At 55.0% G+C, this 27,805-nt stretch overlaps 1 protein-coding gene across 1 annotated transcript in view; it reads right to left on the bottom strand.

Annotated features, from left to right (window-relative positions):
- Window positions 1–5,281: 5,281 nt before the first annotated feature.
- VIPR1 (vasoactive intestinal peptide receptor 1) overlaps window positions 5,282–27,805 on the bottom strand; it is a 33,107-nt gene continuing 10,583 nt past the window's right edge. The window contains exons 2-13 of the mRNA XM_055557951.1: window positions 26,105–26,213; window positions 21,933–22,040; window positions 17,975–18,081; window positions 16,303–16,406; window positions 15,756–15,888; window positions 13,185–13,338; window positions 12,586–12,646; window positions 12,312–12,378; window positions 11,846–11,937; window positions 8,971–9,100; window positions 8,700–8,741; window positions 5,282–8,021 (exon numbers count right to left, since the gene is read on the bottom strand). Coding sequence (XP_055413926.1) covers window positions 7,830–8,021; window positions 8,700–8,741; window positions 8,971–9,100; window positions 11,846–11,937; window positions 12,312–12,378; window positions 12,586–12,646; window positions 13,185–13,338; window positions 15,756–15,888; window positions 16,303–16,406; window positions 17,975–18,081; window positions 21,933–22,040; window positions 26,105–26,213 — 1,299 coding nt within the window. The 3' untranslated portion in view covers window positions 5,282–7,829. The remainder of the gene's footprint in view (window positions 8,022–8,699; window positions 8,742–8,970; window positions 9,101–11,845; window positions 11,938–12,311; window positions 12,379–12,585; window positions 12,647–13,184; window positions 13,339–15,755; window positions 15,889–16,302; window positions 16,407–17,974; window positions 18,082–21,932; window positions 22,041–26,104; window positions 26,214–27,805) is intronic.

Genomic DNA, 27,805 nt, shown 5'->3' with positions numbered 1-27,805 from the left:
GGACTGGCTAGAGTCAGCAGCTAGGTCTGAGAGCCCTGGAAGAACCAGGGGGACTGCGTTGCCCCTGGAGATCTTTCCAGGGTGCCCTGGCCTGACTGGACTTGACGGGTTGACAGGGCCTGCCTCTGGGTCCTCCGAAGGCCCGTGTGCTTCTGGAGTGTTTCAGCCTCCTGGGCTCCACTGGGGAGCTTGAGCCAAGCCCAGGGGCTGTAATGGGTAGGGATGGTTTCTGGGACCCATGGGGGCAGGGGGAGGGGAGAGAACAGAGAGGAGGCGGTTGCAGAGAGGGAACGCAGGTGGGTGGGAGCCGACTCTGGCCGCCAGGGACCCTCTCCTTAGATTCAGGCCGTCTGACCAAGAGTTTCCTGGAGGAGGTTCTTTCCCACAGGAGGCACTCCGCTAAAGGGCTCTCACGGGGACAGCACACAGCTGCAGGGGACAGAGGTGCACCCAAGGCGAGTCTCCCTCCCACCCCATAAATAGCCTGTTCTGGCTCCGGGGCCGGCAGAGTGAGCCCTGGGGAAGTGAAACTGGAGGGGGCTGGAGCTGGGAGGCAAGAAGGGGACCAGGACCATGCCTGCCCTGAGGGGTTGTTCCAGGCACATTTTCCGAGGCCCCAGGGATGAGAGCGAGGGCTGAAAGCAAGGAACACGGGCCAGAACAAGGATGCACTTTCTCACAGGGCTGTCCAACAGCACTCGGGAGGTCGTGAGCACCCACCATGAAGGTGCGCAAGCAGAGATGAGATGACGAGATGGGACCTTGGAACATACCGTTCCCATCTCAAAGATGCTGTCTCGTTCGGGGCAGCTGGTGTCCGCGGGGACATCAGCCTGTCTCCCGGAACGCCTCTTGTCGTGTCCAGCCCATGGGGTGAGCCAGTCGCCAGTTGCAGGAAATAGCCTGTGCCAGCGCCCATTTGAAGAGTAAATATTAGTCTTTTCAAGAGCGGTCTGTTCTCTGTCACTTGGCACAGAGGACACTGAACCGGTGTTGGGGGGGGTTGCCTATTGGCCCCCACACCCAGATGGAATCTCTGGACCGGGTTACTGCCACAGTGTAGCTCCAAGGAACAACTCTCCCCGTGTCTGAGCAGGTATCCCCTCCCAGTGACCATGCAAGCTGTGGGCACTGGAGCCCCTGCTTAGGGGAGGTTCCGACAGCATTGAGGCCCCAAGGCCCAGGATGTAGCTCTCACATACTGTCAGGGCTGCTGCTGCACATGCAGGGGACTGGATCTTTTGACCTGGACCTCAAAGTCTCTGGGCCCCAGTTCTGACATATATGGTTTAAAATCCTCTGATGACCAGGAAAGGGAAACCGCCTGTCACCGCACCACCCTTTGGGGTGACCTTGTCCAACCACCCCAACCAACAGAGCACCCCTTCCCCAAGCCCGTCTTGCCTTCTTTATTCTATAATTTTCCTCTCTTATTTATTGACTCCTCCATCGGAGGCTCAGCTCTGTGAGCACAGGACCTCTGCCTTGGTCTCTGTTTAGAACAGTGCACACAGCAAGAGCTCAGTCACTATTTGCTGAGTGAACAGAATGACGTTAATACTGTGAAAATAATAAACCGGTATCATTCTCATGCCCTAAGCCCTGAAATCACACTCCTTTGAAGCCCTTCCACCATGACAACCAGGGAAGGGGTGGGGATGGGTGAAGCCATCTCTGGGAGCAGGGAGGATGTGGGGAGGGGAGGATGGAGGGAAGGAGGAGGAGGGGCTGAGGATGGGGGAGGATGAGGGGCTGAGGATGGGGGGAGGATGGGGGAGAGGGTGGAGCTGGGGAAGAAAACCCAGCTTCAGCTGGTGAGTGGTGGGAAGGGGAGGGGACACATCTCTCAGATGCTTGTTTAGGTTTCATTCTCTGGGATGAAACCTTGAAGGGAAAGGAATTGAAAACTGAAGCTAGAGGCGGGTGTGTCCCCCTCTGCGTTGTCCCCCTCTGTCCTCCCTCGTCCCCCACCAGGCAGCCTGTGGCTCTCAGGAGGCCTTGCTGGGTGAAAACAGTGGAGCTACAGATTTGAAGGCAAGAAGGTCTGAGTAGGCACCTTCTCTCAAGCCTCCTTCCACTCCCAGAGGCCTGGAAGGTTCCAGAAGTTCCTCTACTCAGCACGGGGAAGGTGGCTGAGTGGGGACCTGTGGGCCTGTCTCAGCATTGCTGAGCCCAGTGCAGAGGTGAGAGCAGCTCATCCCCAGGGTGGAAATGGAGGGATGGCTGGGGCTGGAGGGATCTGAGGAGCCAGAGTGAACTGAGATGGGGCCTAGAGCCGGGAGCACAGGCTGGGAGCCCATGAGCGCCTGGCCACCGTGAATGCCCACCGAGACCTTAGAAGACTCTAGCCTAGTTTGTTCCAGGCTTCTTTCTCTCCTGCCACAAGGCCACCTGTACTGGGCTCTGCCTCGTGTCTTCTTCACCCGCCTCTGCTGCTCCTGCAGGAAAGACGGGACTGACCCCACCTCAGCTGTCCCACACAGCTCTTGCTTTCTGCCCCAGGGCCTCCAGAGTCATTGTGGGACAGCTGCAGGCATCCGCTTACACTCAGTCCTGCCCTGCCCAGCAGTGTGAGGCACTCCTTGGAGGGTCCCCGTGGACACGAGTTCCCACTGGCAGAGTGGTGACCAGCTCAATAACCCACCTGGAGTATTGGCGCTCTCGGTTTCCCTTTGTCATATTTCTCTGTTCCCTGTTCCTGGTTCCTGGTCATGGGCTCTGATTTCTGGGGACTCAGGCCGCAAAGTCACCTGAGCCTCTGTGCTAGAAACGGCCCACTGGCCCTTGGTGTCCCCTCCCTAGCCCCCTCCATATTTCCCTGGGTTGCAGGGGCTAGAAGGCCCAGACCCCCCGACTGCTGAGAATTCAGATGCAACTTAGAGGGAGGCTCTTTGGGAGCAAGTGGAAGGCAGAAGGGGAGTGGGGGCCTCTCTTCCTGCAGCGCGGCGGCTGCTGGGTGGGATCTGGCAGATGTGAGTTTTTGCCACAGCAGCACACTATGCTCTACTTCCTTGTCACCAGTTTAATGGATGTGCAACTCGGACACTGACAATAATTTCCTTCAAGGTAGTTGGGGTGGTGTGACCACAAAGCTAGGCGTGCCCTAGTTTCCATTCTTCCAAACTTTTATACGTTTGTTTACCTTCCTACTTTCAATCTCTTTCTGGGACTTCCCTTGTGGTTGAGTGGCTAAGACTGCGCTCCTAATGCAGGGGAATCTGGGTTCAGTCCCAGGGAACAAGAACCCAAATGCTGCAACCAAGACTGGGTACAACCAAGTAAATAAATAAATGATAAATGTTTAAAATCTCTTTTTGCACAGAGATTTAGAGTGTTCTCTAGGTCTGACCACTGACCCATTACTGGTTTGGCTTCCTCCCCTCTGCCATCTACCACACCCCCAGGCTTAGATGGAGGGAATACAGAAGGCCATACACTTACCCAAAGAGGCGTCCCAAAGGAGACTGAGAGTCAGACTCTGTTGGTTGCCTACTCAATAGCTATCTGCCTCTATCAGATCTATCCTTCTTCCTTATTAGATCAACTTGCCTCTGAAAGCGGGGTCTCTCTTACAGCCAGGGCTTGCGTGTGTGACCTAGTCCTAGCCAAAGAGCCTGAAGAGAGTATATAGAAAGTAGGTTCTGGGATAGCTTATTTTCCTGACAAAAAAGAGACACACAGGAAGCACTCTCCTCCCTGCCAGTGAATGGGGTCCTGTAAGGATGTGATGCTTGGAGCAACAGCAACCATCTTGCAATTAAGAGACAATAAGTCTGAGGACAAAAGTCAACATATTGAGGATGGTAGAGTGGACAGGAAACATCTAGGTCTAAGTTGACATTTATTGAGCCTCTGAATTAATCTGGAGCTCCCTACTTCTAGTGGGCATCACCCTGGCAGGACCCCTTCCCTCTGGGCCACATAGAGGCTGGCTCAGAACTCTTCAAAGTTTTTTCCATGCCAATACGCTGAGCTCAGAGACACTGGGACCTTTGGGAGCTGGGCTGGGACTATGGTGAGGCAAGTGAGGCACTGTTTTTGGATGCAAAACTTAAGGGGGTTACAAAAAACTCAGTGGTAATCAGGATAAGTATTTTAATGCAATATTTAAAAAAAATAAAAACTAATGTCAAAGCACAAAATGAACAAAAAAAATCAAGATTTTGGAATAAAGACAATAAAGATTCAGGCTCACCAATTAGGTCTGCCTTTAGCTTTCTGTACAGGGCAATCAAAGTGAATCTGACTTATGACAATTCATATAATGAGGCAGGGTTCTGGGGCTGTGGGAACTGAGTTCAAGGCTGGGCCGCACTGATGACTTACTGGCGATCCCAAGTCTCTTCCCTCCTCTCTGGATTTCATCTGTCCTGCCTGGGAGCTGGGGCATTGCCTGGATGGCCTCCTGACCCATCCTCCTCATCCCCCCATGGCCTGCAGAGGGTTCTGTCCCTTTTTCTGGGAGGCTGCGTCTCCCAGGCCATCGACTCCTAGCTATTAATATCTCAGCCATCCCCGGCCTGATCAGGGTGTTTAATGACTGCCAGCTGTGGCTCCGGCCCCCTCCCCCGGGAGAGATAAGAGCAGTTCCTGTTCCCACATGGAGGGAACAGTAAGGAGCGGAGGGTGGGGGTGGGGGGTCATTGCCCGTTAAAACAGGCCCTAGGCAAGTGATGGGAACTGAGTCACTGATACCAGCTCTTCACTCCAACCACCCCTGCCTGCCAGCCAGATGGAGGTGCCTGGGGATATAGACTCCCTGAGCCCACCCCCGGGGGCTGCTCTGGTCTCCCTACCTCCTGCCTGGGCTCTGGCCCCTTAGGTCAGGTTCCAGCAGTCTTGGGTTTTTTCCCAGGTACCCCACAGACCTTACTTCAGCATGTTCCAAACCAGGTCCTCCGCATCTGGATGATGGACTGGCAGCTTTTCCTTGTCCCACCCCTAGGGTTCTTCTCAGCAGCCAGAGTGGCCTGCTCCAAACCCACCCTCCCCCTTTGGCTTCATTTAAGAAGCCCCCACTGAATTCCTGCTGCAAAGAGCCCCCCATACTTGCTTACTTGGATTCAGGTGATTCTGGCACCTCTTCTGCTCCCTTGGGATCTGGCAACTCTTCCCTAGTTCTCAGGAAGTACCCCTCACCTGGAAGATGCTCCTTATCAATTCTACTGGCAGACTGGTCACCCTCCTTGGGCATACTGCCCCCTGGAGTGGCAGGAGTCGTCCACATGATGGCAGTCTGTGACAGGATGGTGGGGGTGCTACTTGTCTTTGTCTTCCCAGAGTGAGCCCACCTGAGTTAACTGGGCTTTGTCCTCAGGGTCTGGGGTCAGATGTGGTCAAGGCCAGGGCCTCGCCTGCAGGCTACCAGAGGTCTGGTTCTACCTGGGGTCACAGCTGGGTCTGAGGCTGGAAGCACTGTCACAAGGGCTTGGTTGGAGGGCCCATCCTGGGTCTCCTTCATCCCAAGCTGTCTCTGGGATCATCAATCCTGTGTCCTCACCACCTCCTCTCTCTCTTGAATCTCATTCTGAAATGGATCTGAGGAGAGAGGCCTGACCTCTCTGTCACCTAGCTTTCTGGGGAGGGGCGTCACTCAGGTATTTGGGTCCCTAAGGCTAACCTTGGTGAAGTCCTCGAGGCACCCACCAGGTGGCGATAGAGATGAGCTGGTCTGGTCTGACCGTGCCCAGAAAGGCAGCAGAGGTACTGGTGAGGGGTGCAGGAGAAATTCTGCTCGTGGTCACCCCTATTCTACTCCCAGTTCATACGCAGCCTAGGATGTCTGCTCATGACCTCTGCTGGCCAGGAACAGTGTCTCAACTTCTCTCCATTCCTGAATGCCCCTCAACCCCTGCCAGGAGGGGGGAGTTGTGGGGTGGCAGGGCCCCACCTCTGTCCTTTTTTTTTTTTTTTTTGTCCCTGTCTTGGGTCTCTCTCTCTTTTTCCATTCTCCTGGATGATAACTCTGCTTCTCTTCCCAGATATGACTCACTAATGGAGGGATTTTAGGCAGAGTGGTGACTGGGCCAGGACCAGGCAGAAAGTTTGCAGGAAGGGGAACCCAAGGAGGTCAACTGGAGCAATGGCTTTGAACCCATCCCTTGCTGACCAGCATCATCTTTTCACCCTGCAGCCTCTGTGTTTAAACCTATTAGAGGTATTGTCTGTTTCTGGTGACATTTATTCTGTCCTCTGCCACCTGGACAACGGCAACATGGTCATCTCATGACCTGCATGCTCCTTGGGTGTCAGTGCCCAGACATAACCACTTCTGGGACTGCAGACAGCTCTGTCAGCTGTCTTGTATAGTTCTAAGAATAGAACTGTCTCTTCTTGGTTGGATTTAGGGGGCAGGGGGACACAACAAGGACGGGATGGAACTTCACCACCCTCAGAGGAGAGAAGAGGGTACCACTGAGCAATATGTGAGTTGAAAGCCCTTAGAACTGTGTTCCTCACATGGAAGCCAGAGGGGTGGTGGCGTCTGACTTCGGTGACAATTTTGACCAGCCCTCCTTGGAATGGGGGATGGGGGGAGGGCCACGAGTTGGAAGCTGGTCCCCATTTTATCCCACATGGGAACACCAACCACCAGGAAAACCGGCTAATCCAACCCAGTGTTTATTGTTGCACAAGCCTGTTTGCAGTCCTGAGGGGATCTTCTGGCTGGGGCGTGGGTAGCAAGCCATGTGGCCACAGGAGTGCGGGGAAGATACAGGCTGTGACAACCCCCAGGCTCTTGTCCAGAGGATACACGGGCCAGAGGACTCCTCAGCCACACTCCGGGGAGAATGGGAATGGGGTTTGGGGATAGTGCTAATAATAATACCAATGGTGATACAAATAAGCAAGAGGATCCAGCTGGTTACAATATATAAAAGGCAGCATAAAAGTCTGTGCTTTCACTTTCCCATCAGCAAGATCTGAGTTCAAATCCTGTCTGTGTGACAAGGTGAGGTACCTGCTCTGTGTGAGGCTCACTGTGATTTACTGCCCACCTTGCTGGGTTGCTGTGAGGATGAAGGGGCCTGTGAGCGTCCATCACCTCTGAGCCTGGTGCTAATAGTTGGCACACAGGTGGGCAGCTCCCATAGCCCATGAGGATCGGTAGGGCTGGAGGTAATCTACTGGAATTGGTCCAGCCATCCCGGGGCAACTCCACCTTAGCAGGGACTATGGAGATAGCTGCCCTCCCCAAACTAAAAACTCCTTGTTTACAACCGCACCTGCTGGAGGCAGAAAAACTCATTCACTGCGAAGAGCTGGCAGCTATGAGGAGGCACTGAGGGAGGGGACCGCATGTTTGGAGAGATGCCTGAATGGTGATGCTTAACCCAAAAGAACTTGATGTCAGCGGTGGAACTTCAGGCACTGTCCAGGTGGTGGTGGCAGGTGACCTTTTGGGGCAGTACCCTTGTCGCCTGAGATAACAGCACATTCCCAAATGCACTGTCTAGGGGATAGGCTGCGGCCTTTCTCCGATGGCTCGCGAGAGCTACCGGGGGTGGAATCAGGTGAGAATATGCAGGTTTCTTGCCCTCGATTGGCGGAGGGAGTCTTTGGGGGCGGAGTCTGAAGACTGAGCTTCACCCCACGTCTTCCAGGTAGGAGCTTCCAGTGTTCCTCCACCTATGTACCCTCGACTCTCCAGGCAGGCGCAAAGGCAGCGTTCTCCAGGGGCTTCCGGACAGTGATCTGGGGGCCCTGGGAAGCCTCCTGAGCTCAGGGCTGGGGCTGACCTCGCCCGAGAGGTCTCTGCCCCCGGTGCCGCGCGGGGTGGCGGGCGGTGCCGGCGAGAGGGGTTGCCCACCCGCCTGGGCACCTGGCGGTCAGACCAGGGAGACTTCAGCCTGGAAGCTGGAGGAGCGGCCTGCACCCGGGCTGACACGGGTCAGCATGGAGACCTGCGTGCTGCACGTGGCCCCGTTGCTGCCTGCGGATGGGTGCTGGTATTTGGGGTCCCAACCCAAGACGCCCTGCAGGTGCCAGCGCCGCCACTTCCGCCGCAGCTCTGCCTGCACCTGGGAGAAGGGAGAATGGTCAGGCCCGCCCCAAGGAAGCCTCCTGCCATGCTGACTGGGCTGTACTCCATCTAGGATGTGGACCCAGTCAGTCATATCCTCTTGAGGAGTCTAATGTGAGGGGCCAGATGCTACTTTGGGTGCTGCAGAGATGGGACCTCCTTGGTGGAGCCAGGTCAAATCAAGCGATTGGAGTTGAGGGAGGTGGGAGCCAGAGAAGTTCAGAGAATGCAGTCTAGGGAGGGAGTGGGATGCTGCCTGGGGTGGCTGTACTGTAGTCTCCTGATCTTTGCCTTCTAAATCACTTGAACTCATCCAAGTAGATTTTTTGCTTTGTAACCAGACTCCACAGTGACTCAACCTTCTCTTGCTGCCTCCAACCATCCCCGCTCACACTGCACATAGCCACCCAACACAGCACTTCTCACATTCTTCTCTCACGAATCACACGAATCCCCGGAGATTTTCTTAAAAGCAGATTCAAAGTCAGCAAGTCCGGGGTCGTCTCAGAAATCAGCATTTTAAGCAAGGTCCTAGGTGCCATCACTGACGTACTAGTCTGAGGACCACCTTTGGCATAGCAAGGTTTGACCCTTCTCTGCTCTACACATCAGGGTTTTTGGACCCTGGGGCTACAAGACTCTGTTCCCTGGCCCCCAAGTTCTGGGAGGGGCTTACCTCGCCATTCAGGAAGCAGTAGAGGATGGCCACCACGAAACCCTGGGGAGGAAGGGAGCAGGAGAAGTGAGGAAGATAGACCCAGAAAGCCCCAAGCCCTGCCCTACCTGTGTTCCCTCAGTTAATCAAAGGGCTAAATGTAGAGTAGGTGCTTAATAGATACTTATTACAATGGAAAGATTGGCACCTAGGGACAAGAGGCCAAGGCCCCAGGAGAATCCCCTCCCTTAAAGCCCAGAGAAGAATGCAGCCTTACGTCCACAGTTCCTACCTGGAAAGAACCCACGACGAGCTCAAAGACCAGTTTCACTTCAGCCTTAAAGTTGTCGGGGAAGAAGGCGAACATGATGTAGTGCACGCCAAACAGGGGGATCAGCAGAAGGGTGGACTTTGCCAATCTCCTGGGGACAGGGGAGGGGCAGGCAGTGGGCATGCGTGTCCACACATGTGGCCACAGAAGACAGGGACAAGGAGCAGGATGTGTGAGGATGGGCTGTGGGTTCTCGCCAGCCCTTTGCCCACATATTTCTGTTCCGTATCTGCAGTGCCTATATCCTCATGCCCCCCAGCCCTCCTCCTCTGGACAGGCTCATGAGAGACAGAGTGTAACCCCTCTATTTCACTTCCTGGAGGAGAGCACATAAAGGAAGGCCACTGCTGAAAAACCCGAGGATGATGCGTAATAGTGGTTATTTCAGGCTCCATGGCCACTAATGGGGATATTAAGCAACGGGACATCGTGGTTTGTTTTTCCCTGGTCTCAATTTCTACAATCTGTACAATGGGGTGAGTGTATGCTCAACATGGTCAAGTAAGAGAAGTGGTTTTTCAGTCTCTACATCATGTCCAACTCTTTGGGATCCCATGGACTGCAGCACACCAGGCTTCCCTGTCCTTCACTATCTCCCGGAGTTTGCTCAAACTCATCTCCACTGAGTTGGTGATGCCATCCAACCACTGTAAACTCGGAAGTGCTTTGGGTGCTGCGAAGTGCAATGTTTTTATGAGAGACCAATGTTTTATTGGAATTTGAGGGCCTTTGGGAAGGAAGGCTTTGTCATTGGGTTGCTGACCGCATCTGTCCAAGGTCACTTGGGAGGATGGCGGGTGCTCAAGTTTGTGCTTGGTCACCAAGGGTGACTCGGGGTCAACTAGCAAAGGCCTGTCTTTGGCTTCTCTGCTGTGTCCAGTTCCCCAGGAGTTGCTACCTATTCTGGGATCACACCCCTTTCTCCCTCTGACCAATACATGCAACCCCAGCATTCTCCAAAAGACCAGCTCTTCCTTTACCACCCTTGCGTGCTCAGCAGGGTCCACACTCACTTGAAATGACTCGCCGCTTTCCTGTGGAACAGGGCTCATCCTGGTTCAGGCCTCCCAGCCCCCTGACCTGATAGCTGGTCCAGGCAGCGTGAACCCACAGTCCTCTGGCTGGGAGAGGTCTGAGGGGTGGATGTGTCTCTGCCTTTATCTCTCCTGCCCTGGCAGTCAGTCCAGGGGAGCCTAGCCCTAAGTCTAAGGACCCACAGCAAACTGGGCAGAAGAGCTGGCCTGGCCCCACCCACTCCTTCCTGGACCTGGTTCCCCATCACACCAATATCCCCAGCCCTGCCCACTGCTCTCTGGCTGCAAACCTATCCCACGCACCCGCGACTGGCAGATGGAGGCTTTCTTTAAACTGAAGGCTTGTGGAGGGGTGGAGAGTGGGAGCTGACAGTCCCCCACAGGGAGCTCCATCTTCCACTCCCCCCACCTCCTGCCTGCCGACAGCTGTTCAGTTTCCACCTCACCCACGTGGACCTGGCGATGACCGGCTCGCTCTGCCTCAGATCCAAGCCCTTTTGAGCAGTTGTGCGTTTGGGGGAAACAAGGCCCCGCAGGCAAAGTATAGGAAGAGGGGGCACAGGCCTGCTGTGCTAGCCCTCAGGCCCACTGCAGCCCCTGAAGGGCCTTCCTTTCTCAGACTGGAAGGGAAGCCCCGCCTCCACACCCAGCAGGAGGGAAAGCTGTCACACCAGGAACTCAAGTCGTCTTAGTCTCATCAGAGAGAATCGCAGGATTCCAGAATAGAATCCTAAATCCAGCAGCTCGTGACATTCTTTCTAGCCAGATTAGAATAACAGCACAGATTCCCCAGAGAGAAGCTGGGCCCAGGAGAACATTCTAGAATCCCAGCACAGAAAGGCCCTGGTGGGATGCCCCAGGTTTGCCTTGTCTGTGTGGTGCATATAATCAATCTCCTGTTCCCATCTGTGGGTGTACAGACCGACTCACCCTCCCACAGCCACCCGCTTTGGGTTTTTCTAGTTCTGTCTTCCAGCCTAATTGTTCTCATGAAACCTGCCGGTTCTCTCATCCCCACAAGCACAGGACTGCCCCTCACGCCTTTCAGGCAAGGCTATGACCTCTGTCCCCATGGGCAGTATGCCCTCGCCCTGCCATGGTGATGTGCTCCCAAACCTTTGAGGAGGAGGAGGGAGTATGGGTCAGTTTCCTCATCTGTGAAATGGGTATGATTTGGAGGAGACTTGGAGAAGGAAATGGCAACCCACTCCAGTATTCTTGCCTGGAGAATCCCATGGACAGAGGAGCCTGGGAGGCTACAGTCCATGGGGTCACAGAGAGTCAGACATGACCGAGCGACTAACACTTGGAGGAGACTATATGGATGGAATGAGATGAAGCCTGGAAACCCCATTGCACGCGCCTGGCATGTAACATGTGGGTGCCATTACTACTCTCAGGGGGTACTGAGTCCTGAATATGGCTGTCTCCTTGGTAGACCTGGGGCTCCTCCTAGGCATCCGTCTACCACACCTCATTTTTGTGCCAGGCACGAGTCAGGCACTGGGCACATAGTGTGAACAGGACACAGGTTATCCACTATCTTCTCGAGCTCCCTAGTTTAGCAGCAGATACACAGCAGGGCAGATCCCCTTCTAGGTAAGTTGTGAAGAGAAGTAGGCCTGGGACTCATGGGCCAGGGGAGGGTTGGGGTGGGGACATGTGTGGACTAAGCCAGGCCATGGGGTGGAGCTGGGCAGAGCATGCTGGCTGTTTGGTGACTCTGGAGGGGAGCTTCTAGGGAATGGGGAATGATCTGAGGACTGGAGCTGGGAGGGCTGGGGCCCTGGGCCTGTACTCACGAGTACGGGCTGCTGTCACTCTTCCCGACATCTGGGGGCCGCAGTTTCTGAACCAGGATTCCAATGATGCGAATGAACAGGATGAAATTCACCTGGTGGGTGGTGGGGCCAAGGTTAGGTGGTCAGGGAGGGGAGGCAGGGTGTCTAGTCCCCTGGACTGATGGCCTTTTCTGCCAAGGCCAAGTTACCTGTCTATTGTACCTTTTCCCTAGCTCTTCCCTGTTCAGGAGAGTCATCCAGGAACCCTCTTTCACATCCCCAAGGGCTGGGCCTCCCCATTTGCTTTCTCTACTCTAAAGGAAGACCTTCTGGGGAAAGAGCTAGGGACAGTCCTGCCTCAGGCATCGATCAGGAAGTCTAGGTTTCAGTTCTGACCTAGACGTGAATGTCCAGTGGGGCCTTGGTCAATTGCCTACCCACTCTGGGCCCAGTCTCCCCATCCCTAAATGGTGGGAGCAGGGCTTACCAAGATGGAGGCAAGGATGGGGGCCTTTATGATCCACCACAGTGAGGAGTTGATTGTGTCCCAGCATCTGGGGCAGGGGACGGTGGGGGAGAAGGAGAGAGCTTGTCCTCGGCCCAAGAGAGTCAGTCGTCCTCCCACCGTCCCCAGCTCTGCCCCGGAGCCCTTTAAAAACCACTGGCCCCGAGGCTGTTACTCCCCAGCCCCTCCTGATCCCACCCAGGGGATCTGCCCTGAGTGTCGGGAGCCAGGAGGAGGGGGCCGGCTGACCGCTCACCCATAATCCTCAAAGTGGATCCTGATGATGGTCCATACCAGGGTGAATGTGCTGGGCACCCCTGTCAGGACCAAAGGAGAGAGAAAGAGGAGAGGGCATGGGAGAAAGAGGGAGAGATGAGGAGGAAGAACCAGGGAGGGACAGGGAGAGAATAGGGAGGGTTTCCAATGCAGTCACTCGTGGTGGCATACGCAGACAGTTCACTCTGCAGAGATACGCTACTGAGGGGGCGAAGCTTTGAGACTGAGGGACTGTGCCTGTCTACAGAAAGCGGGAGTCTTTCTCTCCTTTTGGCAGAGGTGCTTTATAGATTAGCAGCATCCCTGTGTGTTTCGAGGGGTGAAGGGGAAGTGGAAGGATGTTCAGAGAGCCTGTCTGTCCCACAGGTCAGCCCGAGGTGCAGCTGGAGCCAGAGGGCGCCTGCTCAGGGGTCAGACAATTGGAGGACTTTTCTCGATCCTTGGCCGAGTGCCCTGCAGGTAGGACTTGCAGCCCAGCAAGACCTAAGGGTGCAGGCTGGGTTGGTACCCGCCCCCCTAAAGAGCTCCCCGAGCTTTGCCCCCTTGTTCCCATCCTGGCAGCCCTCCCTGGTACCATACCCCAGCCGATGAATATGTACCCCCAGAAGTACTTCCGCTCGGAGAAGAAGGAGACGGCGAGCAGGGTGTGCAGGTAGAGGCCCTCCACCAGCAGCCAGAAGAAGTTGGCCATGACACAGTACTGGAATAAGACCACGGCTGCCTTGCAGCCCACCTGCAGGGGAGGAGCAGGGAGGGGGCTCACTGGAGCAAGCAGGGGTCCCTGCCTGCCTACATTTCTGTCTGTGGTGATCAAGAGAACTGCAGTACAGCCAACTTCCTTGTTAGCTCTAATTTTAGACCATCAGATGCTTTGGAATAAGCTCACAATTTTAATTATCCACCCATGAATGTATTATCTATTTATCTTCCTATCTATGTATCTATTAACTCACCTACCCACCCAGTCATCCATCTACCCACCTATCCACTTATCCATACACTTACCCACCTACCCCCAGCATCCACTTTCAAGTCACCCATCTTTCTATCTACCATCCATGCATCCACACATCATCTATCGGCAACCACCATCTTCCATCTGCCAATCCATCGACACACTCACCTAGCAATCTCTCCATTCATCTATTATCTACGTATCAGACATCCACTATGGACTCAGACAGCTGGACATCTCTTCATCCATTCATTTATCTACTTGTCCATCCACCCACTGATATACCCCACCCCTCTACCCATCATCTATCCAATTTTTCTTACTTCATCCTTTTATCCTTCCACCTACTCAAGTCATCCGCACATTATTTATTCAGCCATCCAGCTACCAATCCATCCACTTACCACCTCTGCTACTCAATCACCTTATTCCAATTACTATGGAAAGTAGCTGGAAGAGGTATAAGGAAGAATTCTTGCTCTTATTAGCAAGAGTCCCTTGAGTGTGTAGGGAGAGGAGCTGTGGACTGTGTCAGGAGCCTCAGGGACAGGGGAGGGGAGGGGAGACAGATTGCCTGTAGCAGGGGGGGCTGTGAGCCATAAAGCAAATGGGGGGCGGTGAGATGGAATTGTTGGGGAAAGATAGGGACAGAGAAGAGGAAGATAAGGGGGATGAAGAAATTAGGAAAAAGAGGAGACAGGAGGGGTGCTCATTCTTCTTGGGGGCTGGAGAAGATAGGTGAAGAACGGGTTCCCTAGCCATGTGGGTGAGGACAAGGGAGAAGTCAGGGACACCCCTGGGGAGGGCAATCAGGGGCTCTTGGAGGCCCAGCTGGCATGATCAGAAGGTCTTCTGGACCCTCTGTCCTCTCCCAGAAACAATCTTCCATTTCAAAGTGAGCCCAGATACATGTAAGCCAGAGCTTAGAGACACCGTCCTCCAGGAAGTCTTCTGTTTTCACTCCTCCCTGTACCCAGACCTCAGGCTCCCACCATTCCCTCCTGTGCCCTTGGCTTTGAAGCATCCTCAGAGAGCAGACTCCACTCTTCTCCTGGCTGGAAAGTCCTTCCTCAGGTCTTACTTAGGTGCCTCCTGCTATAGGCAGTCCGTTCCCCCCTCCTCCCCCATTTGCTTGACAGCAAGAATAACTCAGATCTTTAACAGGACAATTATCTGTGCTGCTTCTTGCCTTAGAAAAGCTTCACAGAGCTGCTAATGAATAGGGAAGCCACAATTATCCTCAACAAGTGCGCTGGAGGCTGCAGGCTGCTCCCTAGACTCTGGGGCTCATGTCCCACGGGTCTGAGCCCAGCTCCCAGGCGGGGTCATCTGAGGCACTCTGGGAATGGCCAGGGGGCTCCTCTTGGTGTTCCCTCTACCTTGAGACACTGAGATTCTACCATCACTCTCTGCAGAGATTCACTTTCAATCTCACTCTTTGGGGAGAAGGTACTGCTGATCCCTGAAGTAACGCAGTACCTCTGAGGTCACTCATGAGGCAATGAGTCATTGACCACAAGGGGTAGACAGGAGCCAGGACTGGTCTCAAGCTCTCTGTCTCTGCTCAGGGCTGCAAGGCACTCAGGAAGGGGCTCAGAATCACCTGGAGATGGATCCTTAGTGATGGGCAATGACTTCTTTAAATGCTCTCAATCTCCCTTCCCTAGGCAGGTCCAGAGTGACTGATGGCAGGGGAAGAAACAAAGAAATGCAGGGCAGTGTGGGGTGGGACTGGCTCCAGGTGGCCATGGGGGTAGGAAAAAGGGGGGCACAGTGAGCAGAGCCCTGGGAATGCAAATAGCAGGGAGGAGGGTTGGAAGGAAGCTCAAATGTCCTTGCATGATGGGGAAACTGAGGCAGGGAGTTCCCTAAGGTCCCATGGGAAGTTAGCAGTGGAGGCGGGAAGGGGGTTATGGGCTGTGGCACCAAGTGTCCCCTTTCTCACCTAGAAGAGGTGTTTCTCATCGGCAGGAGGAGGTGTGTGAACCCCCAGATAGCCAAGCACCCCCGCCTGCTGTGGGAGGGAAGTGGTTTTCAAGGAACTGGCAGGCAGGGTCAGACAGGAGTTTGGCCATCTTTGGAGAGAGAGAAAAAGAGACAGGGAGAGAGAGGGGAAGGAGAAGACAGGAGGGAGGAGAGAGAGAAGAGGAGATTCAGGACAGAGCAGAGGGCGGCAGGCCTGGATGGGTCCTCACCGAGCCCTTGGAGCAATGGTCCGTCTCCCCACTGTTGAAGAGGGCCAAGTCTTTGATGAAGACGGCGGCGGCCCTCAGGATGAAGGATATGAAGAGGTGCATATGGATGTAGTTCCGTGTGCAGTGGAGCTTCCTGTGGGAGGCGGCCAGATCTGGGAGGCCGAAGAAGGCCTCAGACCCCCACCCCATCCAACACATCCAGAGCTCTGAGAGAGGGGAGGACTCGAAGCCTCTGAATGCGGACCCTGCCCTCAAGGGGGACCCTGTCCCCCGGCATCCTATCCACATGTGCAGCCTGGCTTGCCGTACCTCCTTCCAGGGCACAGGCCTCTGGTGACCTATCCCCCAGTGACTGGCACCCTGTGAGGGATGAGGCTGACATAGGGGAACACTTTGAGTGGCCTGCTGTCTCGAGGGGAGGCTGGCCTGGAAGGGGAGCAGGGGCAGGACTGAATAGGGGCTGACCATGGAGCGAGGAACAGCATGCCTGGGTGAGGAGTGACCTGGTCGGTCTGCTCTGAGGCCTGTGGCTCGGGCTGGTCCTCACCTGAACAGGCTCAGGATGGCCGTGGCGACCAGGAGAGTGGCGAGGGACAGGCTGTAGCCGATGGTGTAGCCGGTCTTCACAGAACTGTAGAACATTGTCTGCTGCTGCTAGAGGGAGTGGGGTGAGGATCTTGGGTGGGGTGAGGGGCGCTCACCTAGGGGCGGGGTGCCCTATGCATCCTGCCTCCCTCCCCTGCCCTGGCAGACCAGGAGGCTGAGGCCTGGGGCTCCCAGCCCCCAGACCCCCTGACTCCCTGGTTTCCACAGACGAGTCAGGGCTGCTTCCCAGGGTGGGGCTGGGGGTTGATCTCAACTCTTCTCTGCTCCTTCACGGAGAAATGTCAGTGAAGGAGCAAAAATGCCACATGTTCCACTGGCCCATCCATTCACTTTTCAGTCATGTATCCAGCAGACCTTCTGGGCCAACTCTGGGCTTGGTATCCTTGGGCATAAGACTGCTCACCCTTCAGACCCTCACACGAAGCCCTCCCTCCTCACTGAAGACAATGGTAAAGAAGACACTGTTGTTGTTTAGTCGCTAAGTCCTGTCTGACTCTTTGTGACCCCATGGACTATAGCCCTCCAGGCTCCTCTGTCCATGGGATTTCCCAGGCAAGAGTAATGGAGTGGGTTGCCATTTCCTCCTCCAGGGTATCCTCCCGACCCAGGGATCGAACCCAAGTCTCCTGCATTGACAGGCAGATTCTTTACCACTGAGCCTCCAGGGAAGCCCAAAGAAGACACTAGGGGTGGGTAGTGTCACAAATTTGTGATTTGTCAGGGCTGGGGTTAGCAGGAGGAGGGCATTCTGGCCTTTCTGGGGAGGTGGGACAAAGTTGGATGCTGAGGGCTTCCTGCTGCCCACTCCCCATGGATGCACACACAAAGCCAAGGTCACTGGGCAGCCCTTCCTTCCTCCCCACCTCCCACTCCCTGCTGGAATAGAGGCCAGTGGTTAGATAGGATTTAGTGGATTTAGATCCTGCCTGAGGATCTGGTGGGCTTTGAAGGCCTCTGAGAAAATTGCTGCCCTCTTGGGAGCAGTAAAAGTCCCTATCTGTGAAGAGCATCGGGAGTGGGACAGAAGTCATCACAGACAGCCAGACTGTGTTCACACATCAAAGCTGTGAGGGGCTCCTAGCTCGGGACTCCAGTCATATTCCAGCCTCCCCATCAGTATCTCTCCCTGGCTTCTGGCTCCACATCCTTAGAGAGACCACTGACGGTCTGCTCCAGGGCAGCTTCCGCCCTGGGACTGAGGACAATGGCCCTGGCCCTGTCTCTGACTGGCTGCTGGTTATCTGAGGCCATTCCTTGCAGGACCCGCACCTCGGTTTCCCTTCTGCATGAGATGGGGGAGGGGTCCTGTCTGCCCTGCCATGCCCAGGGCTGGAGCAAGGTTCCTGTGAGGGGGTGGGGTGGGCGGACTCAGGGTGATGCTTCAGCTTTGCTGCTATGTGTCATCCTCCTGGACCCTTCAGGGGAGCCAGGGGATGAGCCCCTGGGAATGTGCGCCTGGAGAGGGAGGAGGCTTGGGGAGGGCAGATGCCAGGAGTCCTGGCTCCTACACAGAGGGCAACCATGCCCCTTGGTGGGAGAGAGTGGAAGGAGCCAGCAGACCCAGGCACTCGTGTGTGTGTATGTGTGCGTGCGTGTGGTGCATGGAGGCCCACCTCATCCAAACTCGATGAATTGTCATCCAAGCCACAGGCAACGGGGTAGGGGCCAGGTTCCAGGGGCGTCCAGCCCGCTTCGGTGCAGCTGCGGCTCACGTTGCGGCCTGGGTGGAGGGTGGGGTGGAGAGGAAAGAGGTTGAGGTGGGAGCTGGCAGGTTGGAGGAGTAGGCATGGAGGCTGTCTATCTGTGGGCTCAGCCCTACTCCTACCACCCACTGCAGCATCAGGTTCCAGCTGTTCTGACGTAGATGTCCAGGACACCATGGGGCAGCCTGGGGCAGGGAGAAGCCCTCCAGGGCCGCCAGTGGACCCTCCCACACAGATGACAGGGCAGACATTCCTGCCCCTTGCTGTGTATAAACCTGACCTCAGGGCGATTTAAACCCTGATCACAGGCAGCCTGGATCCTTGGCACAGACTGATCCCTGACCCTTGGCATGAGCTGAATGCTGACTCCTGTCACAGGGTCATGGATGCTACTGTGTCATTTGGTTTCTTGGTCCCGTGTGTACAGACAGCAGCCTTCTGGCTGGGGTAAGGGGCCCAGACCTGCCCATTTCTCCTGGGTCAGTCTGCCTGGGCCTATGGGTCTGGGTTTCCTCCCACACCCTGGGGCCAGGGGTTCAGATGTGCTGCTGGAGAGGGACCAGAGTAAGGCAGGAGGTGGGTAAGAGTTGGAGGACATCTTATAAAGGCACAGATGTGAAGTCCTGACACATGGAGAAGTGGGAGTTCCTGGCAGGAGCACCTGCCCAGGCAATGGCAAGCATGAGAAGAATTGAGCCACACAGGATTGCAGAACCTCGGGGCTGAACCGCTGAGGCTGGGTTTCCGGGGCAGTGTACTGTCCTCTGTCCCTGGAGGCCCAGGGCTGTAGCCAAGGGACAGGACCATTAATGGGCCATGTGAGGTGAGGGGTACCCCTTAGGGTCCCCCTCTTCAGGGCAGGGAGGGGCTGGATAGGAAATGGGCGAGACAAAGAGGAGCCCCCTTGCTTCTATCCCAGGACTGCTTACAGAGACACCGAGTCCAGGAGACAGCCTGCCTGCCAGGCTTGTTGTTCGCTTGTTGTTCGGGAGGGAGGGAGAAGGAGGAGGGAGATGAGGAGGAGGAGGGAAAAAGGAGAGGGAGAGAGGATGAGAGGAGAGAGAACAGGTAGAAGGAAGAGGTAAGAAGTTGAGAAAGAAGGTGGGAGGAGAAAAGACTAGGGAAAGAGATGAAGCGAGGTGATGAGGAGGAACTGAGAAAGAAGACGGCTCCTGACATCCTTGCCTTCTAGCTGCTTTCTCACCTGAACCACCACCGTCAGCGCCACCATCAACACCATCGCCATCACCATCACCACCACGGACGTTTTGAGAACTTTCCCCAGGTATACTGGATAGAGCACTTCGGGCACATTATCTTTTTGGAGCCCCTCAATTATCACAGTTGGGGAGCCAAGCTCCAAGAGGCTGGTCACTTTTCCAAAACCACATAGGAGATACAAGGTAGAGCAGGTGCGGTCCCCACAGTCTTCCCAGGTAACTTTGACCCTCATCTGCACTGACGTGACTGAGGACTTAGGTCAGGTGTCCAGGTGCAGAGCTGTAGGAGGCGGGAGGCGTCAAGCTAGCCTGAGCTTGGGGAGGGTCACTGCGCACGTCTAATATTTTGAAACTTTGCCGTGTGCTCAGAGCATCCCAGGTAACTCCCTATTCACTATTTCTGTGAATCCTTCTGGCTGCCATTTGAAGGAGGTGCTTGTCACCCCATTTTCTGGATAGGGAACTGAGGGATGGCTGGGGTGGGGGGATCTCCAGGAAGGAGCAGTCAGCTGGGTCTCTTTCCACTGTGAGGTTCCTTCCTGCCACTGTGGCAGGAAGGACTTTGCAGAGGAAGCGGCACTGGGCTAGGCCAGTTTCCTGGGTTACACTTTTTTCATCTAGTTGCCCAGGAAAACACACCCTCTTTCCCCTACAGATTCAGCCCCTAACCCAGTCTCCTATTCCCCACCATCATTTTCAGAGGTCACCAAGGATAGCTGTGCGGGTTGCTCACTGCACAAGGGCATCTGGCTGATGGACACCGAGGGGTAAAGTGTACTTCCTATTCAGCTTGTCACATGGTGGGTTCAGTGAGCAGTTAACTGACTCCACCTAAGGAAGATCTGCCTTCTCTCATCAGCCCGAGGGCTTGGTGGGGGCCCCAGTGAGGCTGGCGGCCTCCGTGTTAGCCAGATGGTGGGCTGGAGTTCCGGTTCTCAAGTGAAGGAGCTGCCTTCTCAATTCCAGCAGGGACAGAAGGAGGAGCCTCAGGAGGGATGCAATTAGCATAGTGTCAGAGTGGAATGCAATTAGCGGGTGCTTCCAGGGATCCGAAGAAAGGCTGGTTGCCAGGCTCTGCTGAAGGGAGCATGATGAGAGCTGCCCCAGGGAGCTCAGCTCCTACCTGCCCAGGTGCTGGGTCCCCCTGGAAGAGGGTTGGGCTAGCAGGGTGCTGGCCTGGACTGTGACATGCCTGTGGCTGAGGCATGTCACGGAGGCCACCCTCAAGGACAGCACCCAGATCTTCTTGACCGCTGAGCACGCATCCCTGAGCACTGGGGAACAAAACATGACTGCCTCACAGAGACGATTTGATCCCCCTCCCATTCTCACTTTACAAATAGGGAAATAGGCCCAGAGGGGGAAAGGTCACCTGGAGAGAGAGACTTTTTGCTCATCCTCTCAATTCTTATCTAGGTCCTGTCCATCACCACCCCTTCTCACCCCAGCCCTGCTCCTCCTTCTGTCCTCCCCCAGCTCATCAAACACACACCTGAGCGGGGCACGCTGGATCTCTCCCTCCCTCTTCCCCCACCTTCCTGCTTCCCTCCCCTGACTTGCTGTCCACCCAAGTCCAAACCATCAGCATCTCTCCTCTGCCCTGGGGTTGTACTCCCAGAATCCTCTCTTCTCACAGAAAGCAGTTATCAGTTAAAAATCCCCAACTGGACTGTGTCCGTCACCTGCACAACCTCCGTCATGGCTTCTGAGTGAACACAGGGAGAGCCCACGCCCTGTCAGCCCTCCAGGCCTCGGCCCGCCTGGGCCCTGTTCCTTCCTCCCTCCCCCGAGCTCACGTGGCCTCCACTGAGTTTCCTCAGGGCTCATATCACGGGCTGTGGATCCTCTCAGCGGCTCCCCGGCCAGGATCTTTGAGACTCTTTCCCAGCCCAGGTCTTCAGACAGTAGTCCCAGTATCACCTCCTTGTAGAGGCCGCCAGGACAGCTGCCTTAGGTTGCTTCTGCCTCTTCTCTCTCCCAGCACTGCTTACTACTTACAATATTTGCATGTGCTTTCTTGCTAAATGTCTCTCCAACTAGAACATGAGCTCCCTGAACACAGAGCATTTTATCCTTCTGACCCATGTTGCGTTTGTCCAGCCCAGTGCCGGTCAAGCCAGTAGGTGTTTAACAAACATTCTCTGAATGAAAGCATGACTGACTATGTGCCCTAAGCCCCTTTAATTATTCAGTAGCAAGACGGCCCATTTCCTGAAGAGGTTCCCCCCTTTTCTTTTCTGCCATATATGTGCACATTCACTTAAGCAGGACCTGACAATTTGTGCAAGAAAGGCCAGTTTCGCAGAGTCTGGAAGATCATTGCCTCCAGGTAGTGAAAGAATGAACCAAGACCAGCCCCCCAAAATGGGAACATGGGAGTCATAACTGTCAATCAGTTATCAATCGCTGAACAAATATTTAGTGAGCCCTTCCCACATGCTTATCTTTCTGGGAAGAGCTAATCAGATCCCATGAGCCCTTCAGAGAGCTAATAATGCAGCCTCTTCCAGGAAGGCCCCCCACACCCCTAATTGTTCTAGCCCCTTGAGCACCTCCTTTGCCTTCTCACTTCCTTGAGAGGTGATTCCTCACTCCAGCCACCTCTACTCCTGCCACCCAACTCCCGCCCTTCAAACCGAGGTTCTTACCTTGAATGGGGGAGAAGAGCTTAAAGATGAGGGGACAGGCCAAGACAACCACCTGACCCCTAGGGGTGGCTGGCCAGCAGGTGAGGTTGTCCCACATCTTGCCACAGCCTGTGGGGTGAAGGCAGAGGACACACGGGTCAGCGTAGTCACCAGGGGCCTCCAGCCTTGGTCCTGAGCCCACAGGCACCCACTCTTTTCCTCCTTGTCTAGGCTCCCACCTTGAGGAGCCTCCAGTCTGAGAGGGGAGACAGGGAGGGAGGAGAAGGAGGCATAACTACAGGTCCACGGTTTTTGGTGAGAGACAGAGCTCCCCTTGTGTGTTTTGAACAGTGGAGGGGGTTTGTTTGTAGCAGAGCTTGTGAGGAGGGGCTTCCCCAGCATTCGACACACAGGCGACAGGGATGCCAGGCCGGCATTTTGCGCGGTCCTGCACAACGGTGAGTTGTGTAGTGTCTGGGACTCTCAAATGAGTTGCTGGGCGTTTGCACAGACGAAAACCTTTTGTAATGACCAGAGGCTAGACTCTTACTCCATTTTACAGATAAACACAAGGCACTTATTGTATGGGTTTGACAGTACAAGTTTTCCAGGAAAGAAGCAGCCAAGTAAAGGGAGAGAAGGCTGGGCTTTGCTGTGCTCTGAACTTTACTAAGAGTTGTTCAATGTTTTGGAAAATCACGTTACTTATGGCAATGCTGCCCATAAACCTGGGTCCGTGATGCAACCAGCGTATATATCAATCTACATTTAAAGCTCTCACATTCCCAGAATTTATATTTATAGGTACAACCTTTAGACTCTGTCTTCTTATCTTTTGGTGTGATTGTGCTGGAATGTGTACACAGTATTTTATTATATATGTCTTTATTCTATTTTTGTTTTACGTTATAATTAGGACATCATTAAAAAAAAGGTGTATGTCCTAAGTTTCATTTTAGAATAGTAAAGGAAGCATTAGAAAATATTTGTTATAAAAAGGAGCTGTTGGGTATGATAGGGTGATGAATATACTGGGGTTTATCTAGTTCTTGAGGAGTCTTTATAAAACAACACCAAATTACCATATGGACTGTAGCCCACCAGGCTCCTCTATCCATGGGATTCTCCAGGCAAGAATACCGGAGTGGATAGCCCTTCCCTTCTCCAAGGGATCTTCCTGACTCAGGGATCGAATGCCAGGGCTCCTGCATTGCAAGTGTGTTACTTACCATCTGAGCCACCAGAGAAGCCCACCATAAAACAACACAAATGCCTCCAATCCAATAAAATTGTGAACTGTGACAGAGGCTGGTGATTAGGGAGTGAATTCGGATAAAGCCCTGTATCACAGGCTGTGTTCTCCACTGCGCACCTGTTCACCTTGGCTGGTGAAGCCTGCACAGTGGGGTCTCTAGGGGTCCGCTTGAATAGGCAGATGCCAGTGCTGTGGTCTTGCCTGTTCAGGGTCTGAGTGCCCCTGAGGAACAAGGACTCCTCTGGATGCCCTCCCCCGAGGGAGGTTTAATTGTCTCTTTGCAACACTGCCAGTCCCATAGATTTACTCAGGAAACCCAACCCCTGAGCCAAAGTCAACGCCAGCTGGGCCAAACCCAGCCCAGCCCAGGTCCGAAGGTTCACGAGTTCCCAAGAACGGGGCCTGGGAAGAGGAGGCGGAAGGACATCCCCATTCGGGGAAGAGCCTTGAGGCTCTGGATACAAAGGTGGGCCAGCAGTGGGGAGAGTAGGGGTGCCTTCTGGGGCTGCAGGAGCCAGGGGGCACCTGCAGCTGAAGGCTGAGAACACCTGGATCTCCGGGGCCTGGTCAGAGAGCACAGGCTCCCTGCTTCAGGGACCCCATCCACTACCACCCATCCTATCCTGAGTCTTTTGTGGCCTCACTAGGGCTCCCGTCTCTCTTCCATCCCTGTGCCCACATCTCTGGAGGCCATGTGGCTGCCAGTCAAATCTTGCTAGATCCTGTTAATGGTATCATCAGCAAACACTTATGCAGCCTTTATATGTGGGAGACATTGTTCTACCCTCTTTACGCTAAGAACTCATTTAACCCTCCCATTTTACAGACAAACAACTGAGGGACAGAGCCATTACACAACTAGCTCCAGGTCTCCGGCAAACTGCTTGCCCTCTGCCTGGTCCGGAGGACTCAAGACCCTTTCTCTGGGAATTCTGCTTGGCTGGTCTGTGGATAGCCCTAACAATGCTAGGCATGCCCTGGTTTGCAGGCCTGCTATTGTGTCTGGGTTCTTGCCAGGCTTCAGGCTCTCTAGATTTCCAGTGGCCACCCGGATCAGGAATGGATTCAGAACTGGGTGTCCTGAGCTCAACTTCACCGGAAGTGGCACAGAGAGGAGGGAGCCTGGGCTCTGTGCCCCCGGGGCGGCCACACTTGGCCTCAAGGAATCTCAGTACCACCAGGGCTGGGCTGTGAACTGCTGGGGCACAGGCTGGCGGGTGGGGTGGGGCTGGGGGAAGCCAAGGAAGAGGGGCCGGTACCTGGTCAGGGAGGCTTCCTGCAGGAGAGAGCAGGGTCAGGAAGCTGAGAGGGGGTGACAGCCAAGAAAATGCTGGGCATCTGGGGCTACTGTGGTTGTGAGCTGGGCCCGGGAGTATTCTCTGTGTGTCTGCCCCAGGGAGGCCACACAGGTCCCACCGCACATGTCACCAGGCCCACAGAGACCCAGGGCCCAGGCTGGCTATGCGTGCCCACAGTGGGGCTGCAACCTCAATGGGAAAGAAAGCTCAGCCTGGGTGGGGGATGGCGAGGCAGGGTGGGAGCCTCTGCTGTGTCATTCTACAGATGTGTGTGCACAGACACTCGCTGACAAGCATTCCCTGGCACATAGAATCACAGACACACATGTAAACATGCATCCAGGTATGCTTACTTGAACATGGAAGAACCAGACATAAGCAAACACAGGCACAGAGAGACACACACAACTCACGGACACACATGTATAGACACAACTGAGCATACCACAGACATTCACACACACACACCACACACCAGGCAGACATATCCAGGCAGGTCGAGGCTTACACAGACATATGCCTCCAACATACAAAGACACTCAGAGTCAGACACAGGCTCCAGAGGCACAGATGCAGCCCTAGACAGACATGGGCCAGGAGTGCACAGCCAGATGTGCACGAACACGCAGAGTCCTGCACAAGATCATGGGGCAGACTCACCGCCCACAGACCCTTCATGGCCTCCTCTGCATCTCAGGCCGACTGCCTGGTGACAGAGTGTTGGCTTCCTACAGGCACCCTGCGCCAGCAATGACCTCATTGGGATCACAAGGGTGGCCCGCCCTCGGGGCCTGGGAGGTGCTCTAGTGGGGCCTAGAGTCTGGTGTCTGGGCCTCTCCGGGCTGCCCATGATCCTGGATCTCACTGTTGAGACTTTCCAAAGCTGTGTGCAGCCTGGTCTTGACTTCCTGCCCCACAGGCAGGGGCAGGGGGGCGTACAAACTGTAGGCAGGTCTGGCTGACCCTCCCCCGGGCCATAGTTTCAGGGCCCTGGGAGACAGAGGGCCATCCTTCCTTGAGAGCTGGGAGAGGCAAAGACCGTCTGTGATGCTGCACACACTCAGTGCTGTAGGAGGTGGGAATCAGAGCCCAGGAGGAGGGACTTAGGCTGGGGTTCATGACTGTCAGCCTCAGTGAGATGGGAGGACGGGGGAGCCAGGAAGAACAAATGATCCCTGCTCTTGAGCCAGGCTGCTCTGTAGCTGTAACCCCAGCTTCAGGGAGGTGACCTCTGGGAGAGAGACCCGGAGCTGGCCCAGGCACCCCACTGCTTCAGCCCTTCCCCCTCCCAGAGAGGCATGAACTCTACACCCACTCCCCACCCGCCACAGGCAGTCGGCCTTGGCACCTTCTGACTTCCCAGACTCTCTGCTTCTCCACATCCTGCCCGCCCTTGTGAGTCTGGCTCCAGCAACAGCTCTTAAAGGAAGCCCTCTATTTCCTTCCATTCTTACCCCACGGTTGCTGAGCCAAACGTGGGGAGCACAAGATTGGGGAGTGAAGACCAGAGGGTGATACCAGGTGATCTGATGGCCCTGTCGCTAGGCAGCCTCGACCTGAGGGTGGAGCAGGGCTCACGATGAGAGGGAGGTGGGCTACGTGGAGGGAGGAGGGTTCTCTCTTGCCACCAGGGGCCTCACCTGCTGTTTCATTCTCCAGCTGCACCTCCTCCAGGCACTGTTCGTGCTGTACCGCGATCATCCGCAGATAGTCACACTCTTCCTGCTGCAGCCCCACCGCCCAGCCGCCCTGGGGGAGCGAGACAGGGAGGGGGACCCGTCAGCCTCATTCATCCACAGCCTACCTGTCCGTCCGGGAGCTCCAGGAGCATGGGGCTAAGCAAGGCCCAGTCACCGGACTAACCCAAGTTCCAGACTGAACCCAGGCCCCAGTCTGAACTCAGCCTTAGACTGAAGTCTGAGCTTGACCTAGATCTGACCCCAAACTCTTATCCAGTGTCCCCCGCAAAGCCCTCTGCTGTGAGGGCCCTGTCGTGGCCTCCTGCTGGCTCCAGCAGTACTGTGGCTGTAACAACACCATCTCTGTGGGTGGCACAACTCTGGACAGAGGTCAGAGGGCCTCTCCTTGGAGCCCAGAGCTGGCCCACTGGACCTCCAGCTTAGGCTGGGAGCCCCGGGTCCCTGTTTCAGTCTCTGTGGATGAGTGGGGCCCAGCAGGTAATACCTTGTTCTGAGCTGGACCCTGTCTTCTGGTTCTCGGAGCCAGGCCTGGGAGGAGTCCAGGAGTCTGGCTCCATCTTTCATCCTCTGTCCCCATTCCTGGAGCCTGTGCTTCTTCCCCTGGGTCACCAGTATGGGAAGGGAATGGTGGTCCTCCTTGACCAGACCCTCCACCCTGCTTCTTAGCTTCTGAATAATTCAAGCTCTAGCAGATCTAGTGAGGGTGAGGGAAGTCTCAAGAAGTAAGAGAGGCCCCTCTAGAATGGCTCATGATCCAACCAGGCCTCCTCTCGCAGAGGTCACCAAGAAGCCCAGGCTTTTCCTCTCCCTCTGCTATGCCCTGGCCAGGGATTAAGGGTAAAGTCAAACCTGTGTGCCAGGGAGATATTGGCATTGGGGCAGACATGTGAGTAGGGATGACAGCTGCCCAAGAATAGCCGGAAAAAACAGGTCTTGGGAGTCAGGTCTTGTGGAGAAAGGTGTGGTAAAGGCCTCAGTAAAGGAACCACTGGGCTGGTGGCAGTTTCAGCCAGTCTCTTTGGCATTAGGGAAGTGGCTGCCACCCCACTTCCTCATCTCTGCCCAGGGAGAAGAATGCCACAGTCCCCAACATGGCTGTGGGGAGAGTCCCGCAAGATTGTCCAGAATCAGAATTTCTTAGTGTCTCTTCCAGCTTGTCCCCCTCACCCTGGAACAAGGTCTTGGCCCTCAATTTCCCTATGGACCAAATGGACTTCAGGCCCCGCCCCTGATGACTCTAAGGCTTCTTGCAGTAGGGTTTTGGGGAGAGCACAAGTGTTTTGGGGGTTCCCCTTATTTCCTTCTTTTAAGGAGATCCCTGTCTGGCCCCTAGGCACCAAGGGTGTGACTTTAACTGTTGCTCTAGACAAGTCAGTCCCACTGTAAGCACGTGACTCCAAAGAGGGACCACAATCTTAAATCTCATACCTTTTCTTTTAAACAGTTATATGAACAACTGTATCATGCTCCATAATAGATCTGTGTTACTTTCCATATGTTAGCTTTTAAATGACATATGTGCTTAGTCGCTCAGTTGTGTCCGACTCTTTGTGACCCCATGGACTGTAGCCTGCCAGGCTCCTCTGTTCATGGGGATTTTCCAGGCAAATATACTGGAGTGAGTTGCCATGCCCTCCTCTA

Source organism: Bubalus kerabau, chromosome 20 (genome assembly GCF_029407905.1).
Source record: "Bubalus kerabau isolate K-KA32 ecotype Philippines breed swamp buffalo chromosome 20, PCC_UOA_SB_1v2, whole genome shotgun sequence".
Taxonomy (NCBI): Eukaryota; Metazoa; Chordata; class Mammalia; order Artiodactyla; family Bovidae; genus Bubalus; species Bubalus kerabau.
This window is presented reverse-complemented; position numbering and strand designations above follow the sequence as displayed.